At 47.1% G+C, this 22411-nt stretch overlaps 1 protein-coding gene across 1 annotated transcript in view; it reads right to left on the reverse strand.

Annotated features, from left to right (window-relative positions):
- Positions 1-1184: 1184 nt before the first annotated feature.
- Positions 1185-22411, reverse strand: part of CLIP3 (CAP-Gly domain containing linker protein 3) — a 37316-nt gene continuing 16089 nt past the window's right edge. Inside the window, exons 5-14 of the mRNA XM_035119143.3 lie at positions 21205-21366; positions 17383-17501; positions 13533-13769; positions 12289-12424; positions 10819-10959; positions 10294-10428; positions 9712-9835; positions 8912-8976; positions 6208-6280; positions 1185-4730 (exon numbers count right to left, since the gene is read on the reverse strand). Coding sequence (XP_034975034.2) covers positions 4676-4730; positions 6208-6280; positions 8912-8976; positions 9712-9835; positions 10294-10428; positions 10819-10959; positions 12289-12424; positions 13533-13769; positions 17383-17501; positions 21205-21366 — 1247 coding nt within the window. The 3' untranslated portion in view covers positions 1185-4675. The remainder of the gene's footprint in view (positions 4731-6207; positions 6281-8911; positions 8977-9711; positions 9836-10293; positions 10429-10818; positions 10960-12288; positions 12425-13532; positions 13770-17382; positions 17502-21204; positions 21367-22411) is intronic.

The raw sequence follows: 22411 nt of genomic DNA on the forward strand, positions 1-22411 counted from the left end.
GGAGGTCCTAGTAGGAGGGAATGTGGGTTCTAAATGTGGTACAATAAACAACACATTCGGGAAATGCGTTTTGAACTGCGGCTTTTCCCTATATTTCTGGAGCTCTTGTTTGTGGCTCTTGGGTTAGATCATGGGTAGCCAATATGGTGCACTTCTGATGTTCTACCTAGACTACATCTCCCATCATCCCTGATCATTGGTGCTGTTGTAAAAATTTTGCAGAGCTACACGGCCCTAGAATTAAGTGGATCCTCGACCCAGGAAGAGTCCAGGTATCCTGGCAAGCAGACAAAGTTTAAGCGTCTCCTGCCCACCAAATAACAGAGACCAAACCAGGACGTGCGAAGCAAGGCACTTTTATTTTTGCTGTTGCAACAGGGTCCTTCCTCTCACACAGGAGAACAAGGAAGGAACCCCAAACAAAGATGTCTTGTCCTTAAAAAGAGATTTGAAATTGGTTTCAGCCCACCCCCCAGAAGCATCATCCATATGTCACAGAAGGGGTGTAGCCCAAGACCCCTCTCCCTAGATTCATCATAGGTACATCATGAAAGGGGAGGTCTGGTGGCAGTAATCTGAGCATCCTGGACCCTGTCCCCTGCCCCCAAAACCTAATCAACAAAATTGAGAGATATTTACATTTCCCTGTTTCCCAGCCAAGTTAATCACACCCTTTTGTCTGGCAGTCAGGTATCAGGATGCCAGGGATTATCACTTTAATTCCTGAGACAATGAGAAGGTTCCCCCCCACCCCACTTCTTCCTTGCAGAGGAACACCTGGTCAGAGAGAGTCAAAATGGTGTCAGTCAGGCCTGTTTTCCTGTGCTGCTTCAGACATGTTTCTGTACATTCATGTACATGTTTTATGAACAATTATTATATATATATATATGACCTCAAAATTCTTATAACAGTGCTAATGTGAGCTGGAGTCTACAGAATCTGGAGGCTGCCAGCTTGGCTGTGGTTGAGCTGGATCAACCTTTCTTGACCTTGGGTCCCCTCCCCAGATGTTTGACTACAATTCCCATCATCCCTAGCTGGCAAAATAAGAGATGAAGGGAGTTGTAATCCCAACATCTTTGGGCCTAAGGTTGAGAAAGGCTGAGCTAGATTATTCCCCGAATCCATCTCAGAGAGAGAGAGAAAGAGAGAGCGCAAAAGGAAGAGCTCTGTACACCATACACATAGAAACACTTTTTATTAATTTGTTAATAACAGATAAGCAATAGCATAGTGATATTTTCGTCATGCTAAGGCCCCTCCCACCCCACTTTTTTCCTTCTTCCAGTGTGCCTGGGTGGACGGGGGGGGGGGGGTCAGGGAAGACAGAAATCATGCAAGATTCAACAGAGAGCTCAGCAGAGGGCACAGCAAGCCATCTCACTTGACAGTTTACAAAGTTATTTGTTTTGTTTAAAAAATAAAGAATATACATGTAGGCAGAAAGAACACAATCCAGTGTGGTTTCTACATAAAAAGGAAGGGAATCTTAACGGGAAGCCACGGGGAAGGCCTGCGACTGAGATCGGTGTAACGCCAGTGGCAAGTTGTCATTGCTATGTTTGGGGAAGACTATGCAATCCCGACTGCAATTTCTACAGCGGGAGGGTTATTAACCCCCCCCTTCCAACAAGGGAGGTGGAAGGACAAGCTTAGGATCTTTCCCCTAGTGGCCAAACGCGAAGCTGAAATCAACTGAAAGGTTTATTTATTGCTGGTCGGTGAAGGGTTGCAGAGTGATAAGGAAGTTACAAGGACAAGTGAAGGATGAGGAGGTCATGTGTATTTACAGCTGAGTGATGACAAGTTGATGGCCAAAGGATGATGCAAGATTGGGGGTACCTTGGCATCTCAAAACAAAAGAGAATATGTATGGGGGGGTGTAGCATTGAGGGGAGGGTGAAAGGCAAGAGGCTTGGACTGCAATCTTTGCATACCAGTCTTTCCTCAAGACCCCAAATGCTTCTCCGGGTTTGAGTTTTTATGCTGGAATGCAAACATCCTCTCGTGACATGGCTGTCCAAGCAGCCGTAACTCAACAGGTGTGGCGTTATCATCACTGGGAGCCTGTGCCCCCCAAAAGGCTGCACCTGTTGCATTTCTGCACATGCTGAAGACAGAAGACTTCTGAATGTGGCAATCGTAGTCCTCTTCCCAAAGCCCTTTGACCTGTTTTTTTCAGGATTGCTTTCCTCAGTCTCCAAACTGACCTTGCAGGTGTGATAAGGAAGGAAATGGAAGCACATGCAGAGAGATGAGCAAGGAAGCAATTTGCCCAGGAGGTGGGGAAAGGAGCCCTTGCCATTACTCCTCTCCCAAGCTGGGAGGAAGTCTGGGAATCTCGGCTCGGTCTGGAATGAAATTATGCACACTACTTTGTTTTCTAACTGCATGCTCTCTGACTCCGGGTGCCACCTGGTTTGCACCCACAATCTCTAAACGTTTAAAGTGCTGATGCAGAGATTCCTCCACCACAACTTCAAAAGGGTGACTGGATTTGAAGGTTTTGCTTTCCCAGCTCACTTTTAACGCTGGTCCTGATTCCTGATCAGTTCTGCTGCAGTAATATTCAAACCCAAGAACTCTCCACCTTGCCAGCCTCAGGGACTGCCCCGATAGGCAGATACCATGTGCTCTCTTGCTGTCCCAATATTTTGATTAAACCCTTTCCAAGTGAGCAAAAATATAGGGACCTCTGAGCAAAAGCCGTATGTTTAAAATGTTAACTGAGATGGATTATAATAGCTAACATGCTGCAGCTAATGAATGCTGGAGTTGAAATAACAGTGAGTTATAGCAGCTTTTGCAAACCCGGGTCCCTCCAGATGTTTTGGAAGGGAGCTTCCATCAGCACAACCAAAACATCTGGAAGGTACCAGGCTGGCAAAAGCAAAGTTATAATATTTCTTTATTCTCTCCCACCCACCACCCACCCCCATTTTTTTAATAGGAAAAAGTGACTTCTGGAAATATATGCTCAATATACACACAGAGATACACATACTACAAACCATCACAGGCTGTTACTGGGTGGTTTCCTCCTCCCTGTAGGCTAACTCACACAAATGCTAAGCACAGCTGCTAACATACACCACGTTTTAGATGAGACGTCTTCTTGCATCTGCACCCCGCAGGTTACTATTGTTCAATTGCAAAAATAACTAATTTGTCTGACGAATCAGTGTGCTCAGATGCTACAAGTTGGGACACTGGACGCTGCGGACTTTATCTCCTGCTCCTGTCTGTGTGCAGGGGGTCGGCGAGAATGCCTTACCAGAGCCAGCCTTCGCTTACCAGACATTTTGGACTACGACTCCCACCAGCCCCAGCTGGTTCAGCTGTGCTCCCATCGGCCACAGCAGTCCTACGGCCAGTGCGGGGGGGGGGAGAGCTGATGGGAGTTGTAGTCCAAAGCACCTGGAAGGACTCGACTTGGAGAAGGCTTAATTGCTGTTCCAAGCTGCCACCCTGCACTGCTTTTGTGCCATTCTGAGGTCTTGGAGGGCTTTCTCCTGTTTCCTGAGCCTCTTCAATACCACTTGATGAAGACACTGTCCCCAAGAGAGAAGGGACCCTTTGGGTAAAAGTGTAAAGGGGTGATATCCCCTCTCCCTGCTTGCGAGAGAGGCAGGGAGGCTGGAAACCTCCCTGCTCTCATAAGGGCATCAGAGGCCCTGCTGGTTCAAGACAAAAGGGGCTCCAGTATCCTGGGTACCCCAGTAGCCAACCAGATTTCTTGACGTGAAGCCCATAAACAGGCCATGAACACAGCAACTCTCTTCCTCACCTGCAATTGCCAGCAACTGGGGTTCAAAGGCAGGTTTTTGCCTTTTGTGCGATGTCAGGACTTATCAGCACTTCCCACCTGTCTGGGGAGCAGAGGGAAAGAAGCCATTTGCTTTGTGGGGGCCACCAGAAATTGCTGGGGGAGGTGGACGCGGATATTGCCTGCAGGCCATGGGTTAGTTAGCCACTCCTGCTGAGCACACTTACCTGCAAATAGTTCAACTGAACTCAATGGGGCTTATTTCTGAGCAGCCACCGAACAGGCCTGCACCAAAAAGGACCAGGTTGCCCAGGGCACCCTCTTTTTAGGGGAAAGCTAGAATGAGGAGAGGGCAGAACCAGGAGCATGGCGGAGGGCAGACAATGTTAATCTTGTCTCAAGCAACAGAGCTCAGCTTCTACCAAGGCAATCTGCTCTCCACGTGTGATTTTCCAGCAGGCATAATGAGAAATTCCGCGAGTTTGGGATCTTTTGCGACACGCACCAGGTGAGTGGGCAGGAGGGGAGGAAGCCAGAGATTTATCTCCAAACCGTAGCTACTAGGGCTCTGTCCTCCATTTGAAGACGTCTGAGCCGACTAACTGCGTGAGCTTTTAGGTGCCAATTAATATGCTGGAAAACGAAGAGGTGCCAGAAGAGACCTGCTTTAGCCGAAATCCCATGGGTACGAGTGCCAGGAAACGGGGGACGGAAGGTATAAGTATAGCATTTCTCACAAACTACTAGAGGGGTGGTGTTAATATGTTTTAACAAGGCACTGGGGTTCACTAGAACGGCAATCAGGGGAGGAGAGATGAGGGCAAAAAATAACCGAAGAGCAGTCTTTGATTACTTGGAGAGCGAAGAAACAGCAGAGGAAAAGGGAAGAGGGAGCCGCAGGTAGGTTTACGACTGCATTTCTGCACGCAGCATCCACGGAAACCAACAGCAGAAAAGTAACCTGCAGGAGACGAAGGGAAGGGGAGAGAGAGTTTGAAAAATGACTACCTGTACTGATGAAGCTCTGAAGGAGGACAGGAAGCAGCAGAAGAGGAAACATGTTATATTGTATGAACTGCCCTTTGATATTCAGATGAAGGTTGGTATGGAAATGTAAGGAAAACATAAATAAACTGGAAGTGAAAGGCTGCACTTCCTAGAACCACTAAGTGATTCACGGTTCCTCCATGTGCATCTCAACAATCAATGCTCTGGACGTCCCTTAAACCAACTCCTCTCAGTGTAATGCTTAGGCACTTTCATTGGTGAGACAAGCCCCAAACCAGCTGTATATATGCTAGGGTGGATTTGAAAGCCAGGTACGGACCCAGAAGGCAAAATCCAGCTTCTGCTCTGAAGGCAATTGGGTGGCTTTGAGCAAATGTATTTGCAGAATTCATTTAAACCATGTTTATGTTCTCTGCACTCAGAGAGACCTGCAAAACAATTCATAGTTCAGATCATAAAACACAATATTGCGGGGGGGGGGACCCAGAGAATAGCCAACAACATCCATCACTAAGTTACTGGGGCAGTTATGAAAAAAAAAGTACTAAAGGACTATGGTTGTATACATGAGTACAAGGGAGTCTTGGATTTGCACATTAGCCGTTCCTCTCAATAAGGTTGCAAGCTTCCATTTTGTTTTTAACACTAACCACAGTTTATTGTTATGTCCAAAAAGGTGTAACTGTGGCCAGTTCAAACTATGTATTATTGAAACAAGCCAGCATCAAATCATGGTTTCGGAACCTGGCTTGTTTGCGGTTCATCGTTTACCCTCCCCACCGTTTGTCCTTTCAAACCTTACAATAATTTGTGGTTAAGTGTGAATTAGGAAGTGGATGTTTCCAACTTCTTCCTTGTAGCAACAACTCCCATCATCCATGACCTCAGCTGGCTGGGGCTGATGGGAGTTTGAGTCCAACATCAGGAAGGCAACTGGTTACCCATCCCCGCTCTAGGTTAAGCCCCGGACCTGCCCAAATCTGCTAGGCTTCACCCCTGACCTGCTCAAACCCACCAAAATCCACTTCAGTTGCCAGGTTCCACCCTGAGCTGAAAAATTCTCCGTAGGCCTCACCCAATGGGTGCTCAAAACTGGTCCTTGGCTCCCCTCCTTGATCCACTGAAGTTCCACCCACTTACCACTCTACTTAGAGTGAGGGGAAAACAGGAGTCTATGTATGTCAGGCATGTCCAATCGGTCGATCACGATCTACCAGTTGATCACGGGGCATCCCTGGTCGATCACGTGATCCTGATTGACACCCCCCCCCCAAAAAAAGCTCAACAACTTTGGTCAATCCAATGGGTAGATCACTGCCAGTTTTTTTATAGAGGGAGTAGATCGCAGTCTCTTGGAAGTTGGACATGCCTGATGTATGTGAATTGAAGAGATTTCAAAGGGAGGCAAATTTCGTGCCGGTTGTCCTTACCTAGAGATGGAGTTTTCCGATGTGATATCTTTTGGGGTTCTGACTGCTGTGAAGTTGCGCTTTGGCTGTGAGACTGCAGGAGAGGGAAAAGGAAGAGGTGGTCCTTTTAAGAACGGAGAAAGGGGGGCACTTTCAGTCAATAATGTCTATTTCTTGTCCCCACTTTCTGAGGGTTCCTATCTCTGCCCCAGGTAAGATGCCATTCCCAGCCACCGTAGACCCTCCATGTGCCCCTGTTTTCCAGGGACATCCCTGATTTAGAGAAGCCATCCCAGTTTCTGATTTGATCTCAGAATGTCCCGCTTTTCCTTAGGATGTCCCTATTTTCATCAGAGAAATGTTGGAGGGTATGGAGTTATCTGGCCCCCGAGCCGTCTGAAGACAATCCTGTATAGGGAAGTTTTTATAATAATAATAATAATAATAATAATAATAATAATAATAATAATCATCATCATCATCATTTACCATTTATACCCCGCCGCCGAGCTGGCCAGCCACTGTGGGCGGCTTCCAACAAAATATTAAAATATAATACAGTGGTACCTCACAAGACAAATGCATTGCGCAACGAAAAACTCGCAAGACGAAAGCGTTTTGCGATGTTTTTGGTGACTCGCAAGACGAAGTTTTCTATGGCCGCGCTTCGCAAGATGAAGTTTTTCGGTAGGGTTGTTTTTTTTTTTTTGCTGCGGCAAACCGCGCTTCGCAAGACAAAATCATCGCAAGATGAAGCGACTCGCGGAACGAATTACTTTCGTCTTGCGAGCCACCACTGTAGTCTGTTAAACATTAAAAGCTTGTTTAATGTTTTATTATGTTTTTAATTATGTTGGAAGCTGCCCAGAGTGGCTGGGGAAACCCAGTAAGATGTGTGGGATATAAATAGTAAAATTATCGTTATGAAATGGGACGTCCCTATTTCCATCAGAGAAAGAAGGGTATGGGCACTTGAAATCCAGGAGAGGAGGAAAATATGATATACGCCACACCTGAAGATTAAGTGAAATGGATCTCTCGGATTCCCCTAATTCATTTTTCTTGCAAAAAAACAAACAGCAAACCCACCCACAGGTGCATATTCTCGTAAAACAATTTCTTTTTTTTACACAATATGTCCTGTTATGAAATCCTGTCTTACAACAGGCATGAGACACTTCAGCCCTTTGCTTCCCGGTTGTTGCCTAGGGTTCCCAAATGGTTGTTTTTTAGGGGGGAGGGGGCTCCTGCACCTGAAATCTAGCCAATTTTTATTCATTTAGCAAGATCCATATACCATTTAATCAACAACAAAAAACCCTAAGTGGTTTGCATAAAATAATATAAAATATTTAAAAAGAGCAATAAAATCAAGTATTCTTTTTTAAAAAACCAATGATTTAACCTAAAATGGATCAAAACATGTAAATAAGTCAGCAGTTTTAAAACAAATGTACGCAATAAAAGGACACGTCTAGGTAGGCATGTGATAAAAGTTTTTCAGGCTGCTGCATCTACTCTATTGGCCTGAAAATAAGCCTCACTTTTTTCCAAATTACAACCATGAAAAGTTAAAGTGTGGCTTAAATTCGCAACCTTACAAAAATTTGATTTTACGATATTGCTGCTGAAACAGACATATGGTAAAACACAATGGGTGTGAGTGCCTGCCAAATTTTAAGGGAGCGGCTTATATTTGGGTATTGTCTTTTCTTATCCCTCCCCCCTTGAATATTAAAGGTGCGGCTTATATTCGGGTGCGGCTTATATCCAGTCCATAATAATAATAATAATAATAATAATAATTTATTATTTATACCCCGCCCATCTGGCCGGGTTCCCCCAGCCACTCTGGGCGGCTTCCAACAGAATATTAAAATACTGTACAGAAATCCATCAAACATTAAAAGCTTCCCTAAACAGGGCTGCCTTGAGATGCTTTCTAAAGGTCTGGTAATTGTTATTCTCTTTGACCTCTGGTGGGAGGGCATTCCACAGGGTGGGTGCCACTACCGAGAAGGCCCTGTGCCTGGTTTCCTGTAATTTGGCTTCTCGTAGCGAGGGAACCACCAGAAGGCCCTCGGCGCTGGACCTCAGTGTCCGGGCAGAATGATGGGGGAGGAGACGCTCCTTCAGGAATACTGGACCGAGGCCGTTTAGGGCTTTCAAGGTCAGCACCAACACTTTGAATTGTGCTCGGAAACATATTGGGAGCCAATGTAGGTCTTTCAGGACCGGTGTTATGTGGTCTCGGCGGCCGCTCCCAGTCACCAGTCTAGCTGCCGCATTCTGGGTTAGTTGTAGTTTCTGGGTCACCTTCAAAGGTAGCCCCACGTAGAGCGCATTGCAGTAGTCCAAGCGGGAGATAACTAGAGCATGCACCACTCTGGCGAGACAGTCCGTGGGCAGGTAGGGTCTCAGCCTGCGTACCAAATGGAGCTGATAAACAGCTGCCCTGGACACAGAATTGACCTGTGCCTCCATGGACAGCTGTGAGTCCAAAATGACTCCCAGGCTGCGCACCTGGTCCTTCAGGGGCACAGTTACCCCATTCAGGACCAGGGAGTCCTCCTGGTCCTGAGAAAACATCACCTGCTGAACTTGTCAGGCAGCATTAAAAAGCACAGGAGGCCTACAAAAGTGGGGAACAGATATTTGGAAACTCTTGTATTGCATCTTTGCTCATGTGGGAGGAAACGGGGAACAAAACCCAGGGTGTACCTACTAGTGACTTGGTGGACTTTCTTTGCCGAAGTGCCATCTCCCTGGGAATCTTTGGGGCCTCCAATTCTGCAGCAGAGAGACAGCCACCATTAATTCACAGTCAAGAACATTGCAAGCATAAAAAACAGGTTAATTGCCAGGAGATCATAGAATTGTAGAGTTGGAAGGGGGGCGCCCCAGGGCCATCCAGTCCAGCCCCCTGCAATGCAGGAATCACAAGCTAAATAATCCCTGACAGATGGCCATCCAATCTCTGTTTAAAAATCTGCAAGGGAGTCCGCCACATTCTGAGGGAGTCTGTTGAACAGCTCCTGCCATTGGAATTTTTTTCCTGATTTTTAGTCGGAATCTCCTTCCTTGTCTTTGAAGCCACTCTTTGGGTTCTACCCTCAGGAGCAGCACAAAAGATGCTTGCTCCATCTTCCTTTCGGATTTTTGAAGATGGCTTTCATTTCTCCTCTTTCCCAGGCTAAAGGTGCCCAGCTCCTTCGACTGTTCCTCATCAGGCTTGGTTTCCAGACCCTTGATCATCTTCACCCTCCTCCGCACACCTTCCAGCTTCTCGACATCCTTCTCAATATGATGTCTTCCCACATTGCCCCCTTTGGAACTCTGACGTTTGAAGTAGCTGTTATTTTAAAATGTTATATATCCCGCCTAATTTTCAAGAAAAGGCTTATCTATAGAATATCTAGCTGATCTATAGAATATGCTCCCCAAATTAGAACAGGATCATTCGTAGCTATGTTAAAAACTATTTTAGCAGCTTGTTAAATCACGCGAAATATAAATCCCACACACCTCTGCACTCTGGAAGGGGGGGCGAAGACTCCATGCTTAGGGGCGCAGGTGAAATAGCGAACTCCAAAGACAGAGCCATCGTGTTTTCCTGTGGGCTTGTCAAGTTCAATGCCAAACCAGTAGCCTGGGGGGGGGGGGAGAGAAAAAAACATGCAAATTAGACAGAAATGGATTTTTTTTATTACTGTTGCTAATTCCAACAGAGACTAGGAATTCATCTCACAGATTTCAAAGGGGACTCCCTTCCATATTAATAATGTTGAGGACTACCACTTTAATCCCGCAGAATGCTTTGCAATCATTGTCCTCGTTTGCACTCTTTCCAAAAGAACAACACATGAGGTAGACCACTATTACTCCCATTGTCAGAGGGGTGAAACTGAGAGTGATCAAAGGCCATGCAGGGAGATCACAGCAGAGGCAGGACTTGAACTCAGGACCTTGAGCTCGAATTAGGGCTCCTGAGGTTATTTTTTAATGCTACCAATCAAAAGTCTGCACGTCGGTCTCAATGCTCTGCCCCACCCCCTAGCCAGCATCGTAACTCCTCCAATGGAAATGGCCTCCCAGCTCTTGGCTTACCTGGGGCAAAATCTGTCTTCCCATAGAAACGAATGATGCCTTGCTTCTGACCTGCCACAAGGACCTGGTCGCCAATCTCAATCTTCAGTCCTTCACGGTCCAGGCTGCCAACAGATAAGGACTTCTTCCTGAGAGCTGGACAGAGCAGGTGGGTGGAGAGAAGTGAGATCTGGATGTTTTCGTTTGCTACATAACTTATTCATCAGAATTCTATCTCGATTAAAATAAAACGTGTATTTTAAACCATCCAAAAACATTGTGAACACCTGAAAACATTTGTGGGGGATTCCTACGACATATCCAGGTCTATAATTTTATTCTGTCTGTTGTTTGCAAAACAATCTGTACTATCTGTATAGAATACTATCTGTATAGAATCATAGAACTGGAGAGTTGGAAGGGACCACAAAGGTCTTCTTGTCTGACCCCCTGCAATGCAGGAATCTCAACTAAAGCATCCACGGCAGGTGGCCACCCAACCTCTGCTTAAAAGTAGAGTCCACAATGAAAGAGAGTCCAGCTTACCTTTCTTGTCCTTGTCTTTTTCCTTCCGGCCCTTTGCGGTCATGCGGGAAAAGTCCATGCGGGGCGTCCGTGGGGTGGAGGTCACTGACGAAGGCATCTGATCGGTGGCTTTGGTGATCTTGGACACAGAAGCAAACACTCCTGGGAAGGGCAAAGGGGAAGGAAAACCAGAAGCCCAAAGTTTACATGGCGGGTAAGAACTGTGCAAGTTAGAACCCCAAAGAGGAACTCCACCAGGCTAGATGGTCTTCCCAAGGTATCATCTCCCAGAGCCTCAGATATGGAAGGGAGGAGGTTGTAAACCAGAGGTATAGTGGTCCTGAGTTGTGGGAGCGGGGCCTGAAGACCTGTTTCTATTTCTGCAGCAGGTCCCTGTCTCCAGAGTCTTGGTGCTGATATTGGAGCACTCCATTTGCCCATGCAGGGGCACAGAAAATAAGAGATCTGGTTGAAAGGCAACACACATGGAGGTCTGCCTTGATCGCTGCAATGCATCCCTACTTCTTATTACTGCATAAGAATGAGATTATTGTATAATCTTAGAAGGTTGTAACTTCTTAGGAGGGGCTGGGACTGCATTGGGAGTATGGGTGTGGCTTTCACGAAGGAATTCTGCACTTCTGAATCTGCCACTTTTGACATCGCCCTGTTTCCACCTTCCCTGCTTCTCCAAGTGTTTCACCTCCCTGCTGCCTCGGTTGGGCTATCTCCACCCAGCCCCATGAGACACCCAGGGCTCCAGAGAAAGGTCGTGCCATTGCCATTACAAGGCCACCAGACTCTCCATCGCATGCCACCTTGGAAGCCTGCCTTTGTTTTGGGGGGCTTCCCTCCTGGCCTTGGAGGGGGGAATACTCTGTGGTACCCAACTTTTGTATAAATAAGAATGACATAAAATTCAAAACTGTGACAATTAAGTGCACATTATTCAAAATCCAATCAGAACCATTTAGTTTAATCAATTAAAAAAACTTGGCGATACCAGCTTTTCAAAATGTCAGTCATTTATACCTCCAGTGACCCCGACACCCCCTTCTTAGCATCCCGCTAGGAAATCCCACTCCCTCAGGGGGCAGTAGCACCCACTTTGGGAGCCCCTGGCCTAGAAGGCATGTGCTGGGGGAAACCCAGGAGTTGCATTCTTCTACAGATTTGATATTTGTGTACAGTGGACGCTCGGATTGCAAACGTGATCCTTGCGGGAGGCACGTCCACAACCCACAGCACCGCATCTGCGCACATGCGGGTCGCGATTCGGTGCTTCTATGCATGCGCAAAGTGCGATTTAGCATTTCTGCGCATGCATGAGCGCCGAAACTCAGAAGTAACCCGTTCGGGTATTTCCGGGTTCGGCGCGGTGCGCAACCCGAAAAGACGCAACCTGAAGCGTCTGTGTTGACTTGGGCGGCTGCTGGATCTGATGGCAGAGGAGTGCCAGTGTCGAGCGGGCATAACCCCGCTTTAGATTACCGTGTTTCGGAGGGCAGATAAAGTAACGGATTCCTCCCACGCTGCCATCGTTCTTGCCGTCGGGCTCGTCCAGCTCCACGCCCACCCACTGGCCGCTGGCGAATTCCGTCGTGCCGCAAAAACGCAAGGTGCCCAACTGCGGGGAGGCATGACAAGATTGGGAAAACAAGACGCAACAGAGGAAGTCACCTTATAATAATGAATCAGACCACTGGCCCATCTAAGTTAATATTGTTGGCACAGACTGGCAGCAGCTTCCCATGCTTTCGAACTGTTATGGAAATGACGGGGGGCGGTGGCACATCTTTAAAGTTGTTATAATGTTACCAATATAATGCCTGAATGTATCCTTTTGGCTTGACAGCTCAGGGAAGATACCTAGCTTTATAAATTCGTAGATAATCCATACTTTGACCGACTCTCATTGCAACACCATTTTAACCCTTAAAGAAAGGTGAATTTGGGCTCCACTTCCCTCCATGAACCAAGAAGCGGGAAGTCATGTAGGCAGCAAGAATAGGGCACCCCGCCATAATTCCCCAAGCGTGAGAGCACATACAGGGCAGCCCACCCAGGGAGTGACCAGGGGGACAACAATGGACATCCACAGAGGCAGTTGAGCAAGTCAGGTGTTCTGAAAGCCCATCTCCAGACAAGTCCTGAGGGCAAGGAGATGTCAAGAGTTTTATTGTTCTTTCGGTGATGGGGACTTAAGAGGTGTTGGGAAAGGTGCCTGATCAAGTGACCTAATGTTGAACTTGTGTAACCCTTGTATACCCCTCCCCATTTGTGACATGCTGGTGATGTCGTGATGATGTATCAGTGATGCCCCTCGAAGTGTATTCTGGGGGAAAGAGGGAAGTTTTGAAAGAGGATGTCACCCCATGCTCGGGGTTCTTACTCCTGGGGGGACCTGTTGTGCAACGATAAAGATCATGGTCTACTGACTGCTGTTTTGCTCCAGATGACTTGGCTGGAACTTCCTTCTTTTACTGATCACATGGACCCGCGAGGCACTTGCACCCCAACAAGCTGGGCTGTTGAGTAGTCTCTCACCCCAGAATTTTTCCTTAACACGAACAGTATTGAGTTTGTGGGTCAACCCAGAGTAGGACTAGCATGGGGCACACCCCATTAGATGTAACCACCATGGGCTTTTCAAGTCCAGTCCTAGCCAAGAGACCCTCATGATGGTGGTTCCCAACCCACCTGCCATGACCAGGGACCCCCCACCTTGGCCTTACCTTCAGCCCGTCCACCATGACCCGGTCGCCGAGCTTGAGGCCGAGGGAGATGAGCATGAGGTTGCCCGGGATGTTGTCATAGTTGGGCAGGGTGACTTTGGGGAGGTTGCAGCTCAGGGGCACGGCATCCAGCAGCAGCTGCTTCAGCTCCTTCGCTACCATGGCCGCCTCGGCTTTGTCCAGGGTCATGTCCATGGGGTCTGGGACGACGTCGGATGGCGCCTGGCCTTTGCTGTTCTGTTGGGAGAGAGCATTGCGCAGGGAGGTCATTGAACTGGAGGTCATGGGGGGAAATCCTCCATGAACTGTAACCCACACACTACCAGATTTCACTGAGATGGGAGGCAAAATGTACAGGCACTGTTCTTCTATTTGTGTCTGTGTTAAAGACTAGATGGTCCCTCCAGCCTTTCAGTGTATTTCTCATTCTCTCTCTCTCTCTCTCTCTCCCCCCCCCACACACACCGACATTCCTCAAATGAAAATAGGGACATTTCTCACTCTCTTCCTTTCCCCAAAAGGACCCTCCTCAACCCTCCATTTTTTGTCCCTCCCTCCCGCAGAGCATTTCCTATCAGCCGTCCAGAGTGGCTGGGGAAACCCAGCCAGATGGGTGGGTAATAATAATAATAATAATAATATCAGAATCAGAGCAAGTGCCACCACCGCTACACCAACAGGACGCAGCACACAGGTCCTCCACCATCCTGAGAAAATTCCTTAATCCCAGTTTTCTTTTATTATTTGGTAGATTTGTGGGTTGTTGTTTTTTTACAAAGTAATAATCATAAATAAATAAGAATAAAAACGTGCACTCCACCACAGAGAGCATTCCATTGTCACTATCCAAACTCCCAAAATTTCAACACCTCTTGCGATGGTTTGATCCCTTTCTATTTTAACACTACAAATTCTACAAACGCCTTCCATATCTCCTCAAAATCATTTCTCCTGCATATTCCCCGCCTTACCTTAATGGCTCATGTTAATTTATCATTACAGTCATACCTCGGTTTAAGTATGCTTCGGTTTGAGTACTTTCAGTTTAAGTACTCCGCGGACCCACCTGGAACGGATTAATCCACTTTCCATTACTTTCAATGGGAAAGTTCGCTTCAGGTTAAGTACGCTTCAGGTTAAGTACGGACTTCCAGAACCAATTACTGTACACTCATACTTCGGGTTAAGTACGCTTCAGGTTGAGTACTCCGCGGACCAGTCTGGAACAGATTCATCCACTTTCCATTACTTTCAATGGGAAAGTTTGCTTCAGGTTAAGTACGCTTCAGGTTAAGTACAGACCAATTGTGTACTTAAACCGAGGTACCACTGTAATAGCTATATCTCACACCTCTTTATACCATTCTTCCATTTTATATTCTGCTTGCCCCCTTCCACTTCCTAGCTATAATAATTCATGCAGCTGTCAATAAATTTGTGAGCAAGTCCTTCACAGCCTGAGAACCTTCTACCCTATCATAAGTTGATAACAATGCTACCTCTGGACCAGGCTTCAGAATTATTTTTTTTGCTCTAGATGTTTTTGGCCTACATCTCCCATGATCCCTAGCTAGCAGGACCAGTGGTCAGGGATCATGGGAGTTGTAGGCCAAAAAAAATCTGGAGGGTTGAGTTTGCTGAGGCATGCTCTGGACTTTCAGTCAGCTTTTACCCAGTGATTTCTAGTTACAGGTAGGTAGCCGTGTTGGTCTGCCGTAGTCGAAACAAAATAATTAAAATTCCTTCCAGTAGCACCTTAGAGACCAACTAAGTTTGTCATTGGTATGAGCTTTTGTGTGCATGCACACTGTGTGTATCTGAAGAAGTGTGCATGCACACAAAAGCTCATACCAGTGATTTCTATTATCTCCTTAAACACCCCTTGCCAAAAAATTGTACATATTTACAAAAATGTATTTAGTAGATTTACAAAAGGAAAAACATGCCCCGATAAAAAAATCTTAGAAGGGGGCAAGATTAGTGTCGGATGCACAAAGCATTTTATTTCTTAAAAAGTCAAGACTCCTTGTGCTCTGCTCCGCCTTTCTTCCTGCCCAGGGCTCTGCCTCCTCCTCAGAGCCAGTGGGCTACACAGGGCTGAGTCTCGGCAGCTGCAGCCTCCTTGCCCGCTCTCCAGCAGCTGCTACAAGCTGCCCAGGGAAGGAGACCAGCAGCAGCAGCCATGGGAAGGCTACGGGATGCTCCCTCACCGATGCCACCACCAGCACCGCCATCGCTCGGGACAAGGACCAGCTCATCCTCCTCCCCGAGCTCGGTGTTTTTCTGCTTGAAGTGAAGCAAGATGCGCAGTCTCACACTGCCACCGGACCTGTTGCATCCGCTGCTGGAGGAGACATGCCGCTGCCATCAGCACTGATTTCAGGCAAGATTGCGGCAATTTGGGGGGATATCTCACCCCAAATGGACACAACCTTGCCCAAAATCAGTGCAGAAACCACCTGGGGAGTTTCCTGCCACCTGAGGCAGCAGCCTCCACCTGCCTAATGGCTGGGCCCGCTCTGACTGCATGCATCCCACTCATTCATTCCACTTTGCAGGGGATTTTCTTCAATTAACCACAGCAGTTTAAGACAGCTTTGCTGGGTCACAGCCACAGCGGCTGCTGGGAGCCCACCATTGCCAAGTTCACCAGCTTATAAAGAGGCTTTCCTCTCCCCGCCTCTTAGCATTACACATGTGCGTAAATTAAGTCACATCATAAGCAAAATTGAAATCAGGTAACTAAGCAACAACCTTATCAGAAGAGCAAAAGTAACATTACAGGAATGGGTTTGTGTGAGAACAAGGCCACAGGTTCATCTATCTGTGTCAGCAAATTGCTCCTCGCTTCTCCGCAGATATCCTGACTCTTTTACAGCCTCCTTTCGCCCCAGATCCTCATCCTGTTAGCCACCCATCTGGAGGCGGTTGGAGGATGAATGGCGGCTAACGGATTGAGGTTGAATCCTGACAAGACAGAAGTACTGTTTTGGGGGGACAGGGGGCGGCTGGGTGTGGAGGACTCCCTGATCCTGAATGGGGTAACTGTGCCCCTGAAGGACCAGGTGCGCATCCTGGGAGTCATTTTGGACTCACAGCTGTCCATGGAGGCATAGGTTAATTCTGTGTCCAGGGCAGCTGTCTACCAGCTCCATCTGCTATGCAGTATGAGACCCCACCTGCCTGTGGACTGTCTTGCCAGAGTGGTGCATGCTCTAGTTATCTCCAGCTTGGACTACTGCAATGCGCTCTACGTGGGGCTACCTTTGAAGGTGACCCAGAAACTACAACTAATCCAGAATGTGGCAGCTAGACTGCGGACTGAATGGCCGCCGAGACCACATAACACCGGTCCTGAAATACCTACATTGGCTCCCAGTACATTTCCGAGCTCAATTCAAAGTGTTGGTGCTGACCTTGAAAGCCCTAAATGGCCTCAAAGGTCCAGTAGACCTGAAGTAGCATCTCCACCCCCACCGTCCAGCCCGGACACTGAGGTCCAGTTCCAAGGGCCTTCTGGTGGTTCCCTCACTGTGAGAAGTGAGGTTACAGGGAACCAGGCAGAGGGCCTTCTCGGTGGTGGCACCCGCCCTGTGGAACGCCCTCTCATCAGATGTCAAGGAAATAAACAACTATCTGACTTTTAGAAAACACCTGAAGGCAGCCTTGTTTAGGGAAGTTTTTAATGTTGGATGTTTCATCGTGTTTTTAATATTCTGTTGGGAGCCGCCCAGAGTGGCTGGGGAGGCCCAGCCGGACGGGTGGGGTATAAGTAATAAATAATAATTCATTACTACCACCACCATCAACAACATCAATATGTTTATCCACCACAGCTTCCCTTTCTTACCCTGACGGCCGGGTTGGCACCATGTTCCAGGAGACATTTCACGGCCCCAAGGCACAGGTTGGAAGCAGCAATGTGGAGGGCGGTTCCGTGGTTGAAGTCACTACACGTCGAGTTCAGAACTGAAGGGGGAAGGAATATACAGGTCGCGCAGGTATTAGAACCAACTTGCCACTGTTAGCATTTCGCACTTACTCGCAGCGATGAGCCAAACCATGTTTTAGTGAGAATGGGCAAGCGTGCAGGCAACCAGAGAGGAAACTGAGGCTGCTCCATCCCTCCTCCAGCTCTCCTTTCGCCATGTGTCCCAGAGCAAACCAAGGTTTGCCTTAGTCATCTTCAAACCTAGGCTCACGGTTTGTCTCCCCCAAACAAACCACGAGCGGCAAAGCAGGAACCACTGTGGTTACAGCTTATGGTTTGTTGGGAGAGACAAACCATAGCTTAGCTCCAAGTAGCCTGGCAGGAGGGAGACTGGGAGAAGGGTGAAATGGTCCCTCTTATCTCTTCATGCTTGCTCACTCTCACCAAGCCATAGTTTGGCTTAGTATTATGTGCAAACCAGGCCACAGCATGCGAGTCTGTTTATGCAACAAGGTCAAAGGAAGTGAAGGCCATGGCGAGCTACAGGAATTCCAGAAGGGTTGCTCTTATCTTACAGCAAAAATGAGTCTTGTGGCACCTTAAAGACTAACCAATTTACTTTGGTGTTAGCTTTCAGGAACGACAACCTGCTTCATCAGATGCATGAAGTGAGGTTCTGAAAATTATTTGTCTTTGCAGTTTGTTCTCCCAGCTTTGCGGTGCTGCCCTTGAAGACTGTTCAGAAACTACAACTGGCTCTGAACGTTGCAAATGAACCACAAACTTGAGTGGGTCCTTATCTTAAAAATTCTTCTCCGACTTCTGATTTGTTCCCACCTGGGTCCTATTGAAGGTTTGGGACCCTGTGCTCTCTCGATTAAAAACACTGCCAGGATCCAGCATACACCGGCTGTCTCCTCTCCTTGGCACAACCAATCTCCCACATCCAGGCTGGCAGCTACATTTTTGCAAACATTTTGAATCCCTGGCTGAGATTCACAAGCTTCTTCCTTATTACTGCTTTATAGCAGGTGCAGTCAACGCTGTACACTCCTGATCATGGAATTGTAGAATTGTAGCGTTGGAAGGTACCCCCAAGGGTCATCTAGTCCAACCTCCTGCAATGTTGCGGACTACAACTCCCATCATCCCTGATCACGGACCACGCTGGCAAGGACTGAAGGGAGTTGGAGCCCACACTGACTTCCCCTGCTTTACAGTATTTCAGAGCTGAGTCTGCCCATTAAAACACTTTTTAATAATAATAATAATAATAATAATAATAATAATAATAATAATAAGGAACACAACAACCGTCAGTGGATGGCTGGGAGTTCCTTACACGGTGTTGTGATTCTTGACAAAGAAGGTTGCCTAGGAGTGCCAACCCCCAGGAGATGAAGAGGAGACAGCAGCTGACTGCTTTTTTCTTTCTTTCTTTTTTGCCGCTGTTGCTGTGATGTTCAACATTATCAGTCAGAGCTTCTTAGGAAGGAGAGTCCAGTCCCAGCAGGGAATTAATCTGAGCCAACACCTCTGGCACTTTTCAAACCTCTCCTTAAAGAAGACTACTCGTTATTTATTTTGTGAATTTTTTACACCACTTGTGGGGCAAAAAAACCTCCAACGCGAACAGAACAATAAAATGATAGGCAAAAACAATTCAAAGACTTCAAAGAATTAAAAAAAGCGATAAACTAAAACAGGGGTCAGCAAACTTTTTCAGCCGGGGGCCGGTCCACTGTCCCTCAGACCTTGTGGGGGGCCAGGCTATATTTTTTGGGGGGAAATATGAACAAATTCCTATGTCCCACAAATAACCCAGAGATGTATTTTAAATAAAAGGACACATTCTAATCATGTAAAAACATGCTGATTCCCGGACCGTCCTCGGGCCGGATTTAGAAGGCGATTGGGCCGCATCCGGCCCCCAGGCCTTTGTTTGGGGACCCCTGAACTAAAAAGCAATTAAAACGCACACCAACGTTCTATGTTACTTGGGTAGGCTTCGCCTAAACAACGTTTTGTGGTTTTTTAGCAGGTGCTGAAAAGAATATAGCGAAGGAGCCTGCCTGGTGTCAATTGGCAGGGAGTTCCAAAGCGCAAGTCTTACAAAGGGGTATTATGTGACGCCGGTAATGGTGCCAGAGTTGGTGGGGGCATATAAGGGGTAAGGCGATCTGACAGGCATATTAATAGTTGCACCTTGAACTTGACCTACTGGCTCAAGAGCCAAAGGTGGGGAACCAGAAGAACAGGGCAGAGTAAGCTTCTGTCTGATCCAAACTTTCCCCACTCCAGTGCAAGGCGCAGAGTGGATTGCTAAGAGTAGACCTACTGAAATACATAGAACTCAAGTTGGATCCAAACATATCCAGATATCTATATATAGAATCATAGAATAATTGTAGAGTTGGAAGGGACCCTGAGGGTCATCCAGTCGAACCCCCTGTGATGCAGGAATACACAGCAGTCCCATATGGGGATTGAACCTGCAACCTTGGCGTTCTCAGCCTCAGTTCCTACAAAGCTTGACTGGCAGGTGGTGATGATAGAATACGTACTTGGAACTTGCGAAAAATGACTGGGAGAATAAGAGGAAACTCAAACTTTTATTTATTTTGTCAGTGGGAGGCTGTTCTGTGTGGTTTAAAATAACGCCGATTTCAAAGTATGTAACGGAGGAGACCATTCAGGGTCTCCTGATAGGTGTGGTAAACCTGTTAACAATTGTTAACAACTGCAATTGGTCTTACAGGAAAAAGCAAGGGAAAAAAAACTTAAAACCATGGAGAGACCTGGTCTGAATAGAGACATTGGATTCTGATCTCATTATACACGATAAAGCTATTTTTAGCCATCTCACCCCTTGATTTTTCCTGCCAATCACCCATTCCCACCACCCTTCTGAGTAATACCCCTCCCCACCCTGTCACTACCAGTATATATAAGGGTCTGGTGACTTCTGTTTCAGTGCATCTGAAGAAGTGTGCATGCACACAAAAGCTCATACCAATGACAAACTTAGTTGGTCTCTAAGGTGCTACTGGAAGGATTTTTTTTTTATTTTGTTCCGACTACATCAGATCAACACGGCTACCTACCTGTAACTCAAACCAGAAAGCGTGTAAAGAATGGATAGCATTTATCTAAAACAATATTGTGGAAATGCAAATCCCCCGACAGGTCTAGATTGAATATTGAATATTAAGGAAAACTATGAATGTAGAATGGATATGTAACAGATAATAACAGGAAATGCGTAAAGGTGAAGAATATGGAGAAAGCACAACAAGGTGAATTGGAAGTCAAAATTGTGTGTGAGGTTAGACGATGTGTTGTTAGTCAATGTTTAGTTGTCTTTGTTTGTCTCTGTTATATGTAAATTGTTTTGCAATAAAGTTTTTTTTTAATCAGCACCAGGCTCTAACCAATTAAGGCATCTATATCTATCTACTGTATTAAAAATTCCATATATAATGTATCTCTATCTATATCACCCATTAGATCCTGACTTGACTAAATTGAGAAAATGGCCTACACACAAACACACATCTCCTGCCATTTTCTTTAAAAGGGGACACTTTAAAAAGTCCATTTCTCTTTTTTCACCATTTAATCTAACCCAACACCGCAGCCCCGCTCAAAGTCCCGTCAAGGTAATCTCTGAGAAGAGGCACAGGAGATACAGGAAGTCCCGCCCTCTTCTGGGTAGGCTCCGCCCTTTTCTCCCCAACCCACCTTTTGGCTTGGAGGCCTTCAGCAGGATGCGGATGAGTTCCGGGACATCAAAGTAAGCCGCGTAGTGCAGGGCGTTCATGTTGGTCCAGCGGCTGCGCAGGGTCACATCCGCACCCAAAGCCAAGAGCTGGTTGGAGAGGCGCACAGCAGCGGCTGGGTCACCTGGGAAGGGGGAGAGGGAGGGAGGGCCACAGCGATAAACTGGATTACCCAAGAGGCAGACTGAGCACAAGCTTAGGGCAACAGCAAAGCAGGAGCACAAAAAATAATGCATAAATTCAAAAAAGAATTTGATATTTGCTTCTTAAATAAAAGTGTTGAAGCTGCTGCACGATGGGCGGGCGGGCGGGCTTGCTGCGCGGCGGAGTGGCCGGCGGGCGGGCCACCCAGCCTGGCCGTAGAGCCGGCCCTGATAACAATCTTTCCAGGTGCTCTACCTCTCTTTTGAACTGGAACCAGTGAAGGCGGTGAAGGTCCTGTGTGAGTGTCTGGAGGTGAGAAGCGAAGTTACAGGGAACCAGGCAGAGGGCCTTCTCGGCAGTGGTGCCCTCCCTGTGGAACGTCCTCCCACCAGATGTCAAAGAGAAAAGCAACTACCAGACTTTTAGAAGACATCTGAAGGCAGCCCTGTTTAGGGGAGCTTTTAATGTTTGACGGACTATTGTATTTTAATATTCTGTTGGAAGTCGCCCAGAGTGGCTGGGGAAACCCAGCCAGATGGGCGGGGTATAAATAATAATAATTTATTATTATTATTATTATTATTAGGTCCTCTAAAAGTCTAAATCCGGCCATGGATAAACCAAAAGCTTCTGTGATGTCAGAGACAGCTCAGCCAATCACCACCAGATACTTCTTCATCCATATGGTCAAACTCCTTAGTGCAGTGATGGCCAAACTTGGTCCTCCAGCTGTTTTGGGACTACAACTCCCACCATCCTTCGCTAACAGGACCAGTGGTCAGGGATGATGGGAATTGTAGTCCCAAAACAGCTGGAGGGCCAAGTTTGGCCCTCATTGCCTTAGTGTGTTACAGTGCAGATATTGCTGTGAATGCAAAACTGACTAAAACCCACAGGCAGTTTTCAGGGAGTCAAATTAAAAGTGGGTTGAAAGACCAGGCGGGAGCATGGTTCTCCTGAGAGAGCTGGCAGGGCTCTGAGGCCCAGGAGAGACACCCAGCCGCCGCCCAGAAGAGAGTCTCACC

This window comes from Zootoca vivipara, chromosome 6, assembly GCF_965207765.1.
Source record: "Zootoca vivipara chromosome 6, rZooViv2.hap1.1, whole genome shotgun sequence".
Taxonomy (NCBI): Eukaryota; Metazoa; Chordata; class Lepidosauria; order Squamata; family Lacertidae; genus Zootoca; species Zootoca vivipara.